This window comes from Thamnophis sirtalis, unplaced genomic scaffold, assembly GCF_051295495.1.
Source record: "Thamnophis sirtalis isolate CommonGarterSnake01/CBP01778 unplaced genomic scaffold, rThaSir2_p1.2 scaffold_1, whole genome shotgun sequence".
NCBI lineage: Eukaryota > Metazoa > Chordata > Lepidosauria > Squamata > Natricidae > Thamnophis > Thamnophis sirtalis.
Genome location: NW_028261381.1, coordinates 118,817,070 through 118,824,625, shown reverse-complemented (window position 1 = coordinate 118,824,625; position 7,556 = coordinate 118,817,070). Strand labels below are relative to the sequence as shown.

Here is a 7,556-nt window from a genome sequence, read left to right as displayed (position 1 = left end):
TATTCTAGATAGATACACCAGTTTCATCATCATATATCAGTGCAATGTTACTAACATATATGCATATATAAAAGAAAGTTAACTTTCTATTTTAAAAAAAATATTTTTTTAGCAATTTGCCAAGGACATTTGCACCTTTGCCATAATGGAGAAAAGCAAAACAAAATGTATCTATAGCTAGATAAAAATGGAAAAAAAGTATAAAACCCAGTATTTCAAGTTGGGATCTTTAGCCAAGCCTTTGACTAAATATAGAATTCGATGTTTGAACTTCAAGTATGGCACTTGTTGTAGTAAGGGCAAATAGGTTTTGTTTTTTCACAGTTAGTGATCCATTCTATTCCTTTGGTATATGTAATTTTAAAATCCAGGTAATTACTTCAACTAGCTGAATTTTAAATCACTACATCTTCCTCACCCGCATAGTGTGGAACTGTGATTTTTTTTTCAAATCTATTTCATAAATTTGATGGGCCACAATTAGCTGTATGACAATTAAAATTATATTGACCTCAGTATGTTCATTATTATTATTGTTGTTGTTGTACCAAAAATGATGATAGAAAAAATAAATGCTAAGCATACACAGTATTTAACTGCATAATGCCAAAAGAGAGTGTGATGTTTAGGTACCCACAAGATGAGGTTTGGGGGTGATCAGTCCTGGCAGTTTTGCAATCATGTGCTTAGAGAGTAGGAATCTCTCCCTTCCCTCACCCCCCTCACCCCAACTTTTGTAGAAATGCTTCCCATCATCCTTCTCTTTTGACAATAACATCCTGGGCATGTTTTCCATCAGTCATACAAATGGAGTGATACTAATCATGGCCAAAAGATTGTGCTCTTCAACAGACAGCATTGGATCCTAGGGGGAGGGGAAGGGAGAGCAGGGCAGAAGTAATGGAGCTGTAAGGCCAGATTGCAGGTGTTGACCCACTGTGTCTTTATCCATCTTTTACTGTTGTTGTTGTTGTTGTTGTTGTTGTTGTTGTTGTTGTCATGAGCACTCGGGTTTGAATCTGGTCTAGAAAGTGCACAGAGAATACTTTAACGGCTTTCTTGGTGGTTGTAGGAAAACAGTTGTTTAAGCAATGTTCCTTCCCTAATTCAAATGGCAGCTCGCAAAGATACACAGTAAAGCTTTCTGGTTCTGCCAGTCTTACACATAAGCAGAGTCACTAGACTGAGTCCTGCCAAAGTTGGGCACACTCATGCGTGGCAGGTCCTTGTTCCTGATTTCGTATATTGATTTCCGTTTAGCTTGTGCTCCCCTCACAGCCATTTTGATCTTTCTCCAACCTAAGTGGTTCAGTTCGGCTAAGTTGAGCACCACACAAATGCCACTCACGGCAAACATGAAGACCAAGAAAACTGTCTTCTCGGTGGGCCTGGAGACATAGCACTCAACTTCTTTAATGCAGGGATATCTGTCGCATTCGTACATGGAAGGGACATTGAATCCATACAGAAAATATTGTCCAACCAGGAACCCAATCTCCAGGGCATTTCTGAAGACCACCTGAATGATATAAAATCTAGAGATGCCTTCTTGGCGCCTCATCTTTGACTTTGAGGTTCTTATGGCTGGATTGGGAATTTCCTTCACTTCCAAGCAATCAGGTTCTGCTTCCTTGGTGGAGTTTTCAGTGTTTTGTAGCACCCCATTGACAATGGTGTTCTTGATTTTCTTACTGTCATCCCGTTTCATGGAATCCTGATCTCGATCTAAGGCGAGGAAAACAGTAGAATACCTCATTTCCCTCTGCTTGGCAGACTGATGAACTGAGTACGTTATAAAACAGAGACTAGGAGTGCACACCATGATGATTTGAAATACCCAGTATCTAATGTGAGAAATAGGAAATGCTTGGTCATAACATGCCTGGTTGCAGCCTGGCTGCAAGGTGTTACACACAAACATAGTCTGCTCATCGTCATACACAGTTTCGCCTACAATCGCCACAATAAGAATCCTGAAGATCACCACCACGGTCAGCAGAATCCTACAAAACAAAGGTTGGGTGAATGCACATGTATAGGGTTGGCGTGGAATTTAAAACAATAACAGCAACACAGAATTCATTGGGCACTGTCTACATTGTCATATAGTGACTAAGGACCAAAGAGGCCTTCACTCTCAGTCATAAAAGCTTAGTGAATGGCCCTGGGCTAGTTTGTTCCTCCCAGCCTATTTCACTCTTTCAAGAGTAAAAACAAATGAAGAAGATGGTATGTGCACTGCTTTCAGTTTCTGGATGAAAAGTTGAGTATACATCTAATAAACACATTAAAAATATTTGAGGACCTAACCATAATGCTATGAACATTGATGCATTTATTATAATTGTTTCTGTTGTTTGGTTTTGCTTTTTTAACTGGTTTTTTTTGGCCACTTTTTTAATATTACTAATAATATATGCACATTTATTAAAAATCATTCATCCGTGCAATTCCTACTTTTTTTTTTTTTTGAGTAGAATGAATGAAATGATATCCTGGCTGCTTTCATTGCAGTTAAATGGAACTGTCCAGTGCTGAATTTGTATGGCACTCACCCATAGAGAACTTCATAGCCTTTGTTGAATGGTTTGATTTTATGAAACAATGCACTTCTCTCTAGGGACATTTACAGCAAGTAGAAAAAACTGCTTTCTCGGAGTATGAGAGTACACCAAGCTTAATTCTACTAGCAAAGGACAAAGTCTATAACAACGGTCACTTGAGAAGCACTTTCTCCCTCCCATTCCCCTTCCTGAGTCTCTGCTGCGGTACAACAGAAGTTGATCAATTAAAAAAGAAGGTGAAATGAAAACCAGCAGTGCATCTCCCATTTTCATTTGGTTTGCAATATATTGATCAACCATTACAAATCGTAACTGAGAAGAGAGGCAAATCAGAAGCAAGGAGTCTGCTTGCCCTTACTTTACCCTTGTTGCTATTATTACTATTATTTGCACACTGCAATCACCAGCTAGATTAGAGATTACTCTTGGGACTTAAAAATAAATAAATCTACCCAAAAATATATCCCATCCGTATTTTTTCAATTAAATATTAATTCAAGAATCTTTGTTGATGAGCACATGAATGGGAGCAAAAACTGAGGAGTAGATTAGATAGAACTTAAAAGTCTCCCCTGAATTCTGCAATAAAATACAGAAATAAAGGCATGTGAGAAGCGGGAAATGACAGTCCTGTGCAGTAGCAAGCAAGTTTATTGAACAAATATTTGAGGACAAGGAAGGAGGGAAGAAGGGTCAGTCAAGGTGTCCCGTTCAGGCTGCAACCCTGCAGCTCCCCTTCCTCGGGGGGGACAAAAACCCAACAACAACAATCCCTTAGAGACTTTTCTTCCAAATTCCTGCCTTCCGAACTGGAGAAAGGACAGCCAAGCTGCCACTTCCGAGATGAGTTTACAGCTCCGCCGCAGCTTTGCTGAAAACCAGCAGGTCAAGTGGGCAAAGGGAACTCCGGAAAAGGGAAGGGAAGGGGGGAAGAAGACCCCAAACTGGCCGGATGGGAGCCTGTGGATCGGGCTTACCTCCCTATCATAGTAGAGTGCTGCTGGACAGCGGCTTCGAGGAGTCTCTCTAGGATGGTCCATTCCCCCATCGCGGTTCATCCGGAGGCGAAAGCTCGGCGGCGGCGGCAGCACCAGCGACCGCACCAGAACGGCCGAGAAGCACCAGCCTGAGGCGGGCCTCGTTGCCTGCGAATAGAAGCCCCGACCCCGGGGAGGGGGGGGCGGGCTGCTTGCAAGGCAGGGCGGCGGCTCCGGGGAGCCAGCTTAGGCGGCGATAGCCTTCCGTGTCTCTCTGCCTGCCTCCCCGCCGCCTTTAAGTAGGCTTTGCTTGCGTCACGGCCAGGTTGGAGGGGAGCAGCTAAGCGGCGGCGCCACAAGCTGCAAGGGATCGCCGCCTCCCCCGCCGCCAGGCTGCCAAAGGTTCCAGCGCGAAGGGGCAACTCCAGCGAGCCCCGCCGCGGTTGGGTGGGCGCGATCTGGTCCCCCTCTCCGCCGAGGTGTTCCCCCTCTCCGCCGAGGTGTTTGCGGAAGGCCGCCCGGCAATCCAGGCAGGTAAGGGCGAGATCGGAGGTCCCCCGGCTCATTAGTATCCTCGCGGCTAGCTCCATTTGTCTCGAGTCTTTGTGGCTGGGCCTTCGGCAGGCTCTTGTGAAGAGAAGGGCCTTTCCTTGCCCCGAGCTAGCCGGGTCTGGGTGAGAAAGGAGGAACGAGAGTGCCGGGCGTGCTGGAGACCAACAGTGGGGAGAATCGGGAGGCAGAATCAGATTACTTCTTCCGAACCTACAAAACAACGCCCGTTTGATCCGGTCCTCGGGCAGAAAGGTTCAGTGAAGATGAACAGAGCAGGTCGCCAAGGCAGCTCCTGCTTTGAAGAGAAATTGCACTTGTTTGAGAAATGCCTTTGTGGTAGGTGAATCCGTCCCTAAGAAGGCGCCCTTTCCCGGTGCTTTATTTCACTTCACCTGCCCTCAGAGCTTCAAGGTAAGACAAGGAGACCTTAAGATAGGATTAGTAGGGGGGAAAGGGCCAGTATAAGCAATTGGACCGAGTTGCATATTTTAGCACTCTTGGCAACTGCTGACCCGTCTGCACCACTGGTAGGAGGAGGGATGGGCAGAAAAGATTATCAATTCCTTTCTGTGGTGTGTGTGTGTGAGAGAGTGGGGGGAGGGGTATTCTTAAAAACCCCATCTAATCAAATGTTGTTCTTATCAAAGAGGCTTGTTTCACGTGCCATGCATTATGTCACGGTCTTCGAAATGTGATGGTCATCCTGCTGGGTTTGGGACTTTGCCATGGATTTTGCTACCAAGCTCCTGGAGGAAACTCCTGAGATGCCACTGGGTTCACAAGCGTCCGCAGAAGGGGTCAAAATGATGTCAGAATGGAAGCTGCATCTTCTCATTTTTGGAGCTTTGTCTCCTTTTCATATGCATTCAAAGGAGAAAACATGTATGACTGCATCAACAGCATGTGGCAAGCAACTCTCCAAAACTGGGAACCAGCCCAGAAGCACCATGAAGTGGCTTGTAATGTCATCTTCTAAAATCAAGATTTCTAAGACATTACAAAATTGGGGGAGCTGTATTTCTCGGGCAGCACATCTCCTCTGGGTGCACATTTTTAAAATTTTTGCTTAAATTGTAATACACGGATTTCAAAACAGTTTTTGCAGATGTGTGTATCAGTACCAGTAAGAGACTCAAGGCAAGCTGTAATGTCTACTGTGTCAACACTCAGTGGCAAACCCGAGTGTGATGCTGAGAAATGTATGAACTCAACCAATGAGTCATTGCTCAATGTTCTGTTTCACAGTTCAAGCTGGCACTTTGCTCTGTCTTCCTTACTGAATGTACATATAGTTCTGACAGCACAAAAATGAAGCCATGGATGCAGCTGCAGTAAGCACAAGGGAATCAGGCAAATCTGTCTTGGCTGCATGATATGTGGCATTTCCATCTAATTCTTGACTTTGGATATTAAACATGACCTGGCATTGTAATTTCACGGCTCTGGGTTTTAATGTACACTAATTATACAGCAACATAGATAACCATCAAAATGCCATGGGCACCAAGCTAGATGGTATAAATATCCCAGAGGAGAATTACCCTGTAGCTTTGAAGAAGGAAGCATGCAGAAAGTTGCTTAGCAGTTTTCTAGTTGGCTGCCCTTGCATTTCAGTGAATGTGGCTGAATGTCTTCTGATGACAATCCTGAAAGATAAACTGCAGAGGTGAAGAAATAAATCAGAAGCCGACCTGTTTTATGTCAACTGCAGTCAACTCCTTTCTACACTGAAGATGTTATACTATAATAATTTTCTGAACCTCTTTTTAAGTAGGGAGAAAAATAAAACAAAATTGTTTCAGCTCCCTAGGAACTGTCATTTGTAGCTGCATACCCATTATTGCAAACAATGAAGACTTTGTATCTCATATAATTAAAGAATATAAAAATATAGCTTTCAGTACTAAAACAATATGCTTAACGGCTGTCTGGAAGTAACATTCAGTACGCTGAAGTATGTTACACAATATTTCAGACTGATAATTTTCAAATAGAAAAGCATGCTGGGAAAAAAGAGGCCACATATGATCTGCTGCCACTGGACACTCTTGTGGTGCAAGTCAGTGAACAATAATAATTATTTGCAGTAGGACCATGCTTTATATCAACTACTTTTCAAAATGCAGGTAGGACCACAATGGAGCTCAAAATTTCAATTGCTCCGCAAGACAATAGTTAAATGAGTTTTGCCCCATTTTATGACCTTTCTTGCCACAGTTGTTAAGGAAATCACTGCAGTTGTTAAGTTAGGAACATGGTTGCTAAATGAATCGGGCTTTCCCCATTAATTTTGCATGTCAGAAGGTTGCATAAGTTGATCACATGATCTGGGACACTGCAACCATCATAAATACATGCCAGTTGCCAAGTGTTCAAATTTTGATCATGTGACCATGAGAATGCTGCAATGGTCATAAGTGCGAAAAAGGGTCATAAGTCACTTTTTTCAGTGCCATTCTAGCTTTGAACAGTCACCAAACAAAAATCAAGGACTACCTGTAATAGATGGATTCCCAAACACTATATACCTACCATCTGCAGATCATCTATAGATCACACATGATGAGGTTTCAAACCTATTCTGTCTTAGAATAGGCATTGCTATGCTAATCCCAATTCCACTGTTATAGTTTTATCCCTGAACTATGAACAAATTGTTTTCATTCTCTTAGGAATACAATACACAAAAAAATAGAGCTAAAATGAAACACTTTGTTGAATTGTTGGATTTAAAATAACAGCCTGGAAATAAGTATGAGACTTGGAGCAAAAGAAAGCATCTCTAAGGTCTTTTGGAGGATTGATGAATCTGTAGCCCAAAGTTTTTCAGACTGCTGTTCAGACTCTGTCCTTGGTTGAATTGAACATTTTTGTTACTGCAGTTGCCCTATTTCTTATTTACCACACTACAAAATTAATGTTGATGTTATTTTCTATAGTTTACAAGGAATTAGCACTTAATAAAGTACTGCTGTGGTTTTGGCAAAGTCTAGCAAGCAGTCGTTTAAAAAAAAGGGCAAAACTAATTCATTTAAAAAACATAAAATGTTATTTAATATCTACATTAAGTGATACTATTCAGTGGCTGAAATATGAAACATCAATGAGCAGAGGGCACCCAGGTGTATGTCTGTGTCCCAATTAGATATGAATAATGGTAGAAGTCTTAATGCTGTGTCATGGGGCTTTAAAGACCTGGATCTATAGCAACAATGAGATTTAAATTTTACAAAAATAAGAAATGGTTATTATTTCTTAAGCAACATTGCCCAGGGGTTGCCCAGTTGGGGATTCCTTTCGTGCCCCTGTTAAATGCCCACCACAGTATACCTATTTATCTGACTGACATTAACTCTAGATAGGGTTTTGTGCCCACAGAATAAACTGATCTATAATCTTGGGTTCTCTTAGACCAGCGGTCAGCAACCTGTGGCTCTTTCATCCCTCTGCTGTGGCTCCCTGT

The 7,556-nt window shown here is 42.4% G+C and overlaps 1 protein-coding gene and 1 long non-coding RNA gene across 2 annotated transcripts; one reads left to right on the top strand and one right to left on the bottom strand.

Annotated features, from left to right (window-relative positions):
* Nucleotides 1–980: 980 nt before the first annotated feature.
* Nucleotides 981–3,669, bottom strand: GJD2 (gap junction protein delta 2). Its single transcript, XM_014073864.2, has 2 exons — nt 3,542–3,669; nt 981–2,003 (listed from the first exon to the last, which is right to left on the bottom strand). The coding sequence occupies exons 1-2, from the start codon at nt 3,610–3,612 to the stop codon at nt 1,160–1,162; spliced, it is 915 nt and encodes a 304-aa protein (XP_013929339.1). The 5' UTR covers nt 3,613–3,669; the 3' UTR covers nt 981–1,159.
* A 142-nt stretch (nt 3,670–3,811) lies between these two features.
* LOC148049712 (uncharacterized) lies at nt 3,812–5,525 on the top strand. The gene is made up of 2 exons (XR_015698029.1): nt 3,812–4,504; nt 4,741–5,525. It is a non-coding gene; the product is annotated as an uncharacterized LOC148049712 (long non-coding RNA).
* The last annotated feature ends 2,031 nt before the right edge of the window (nt 5,526–7,556 follow it).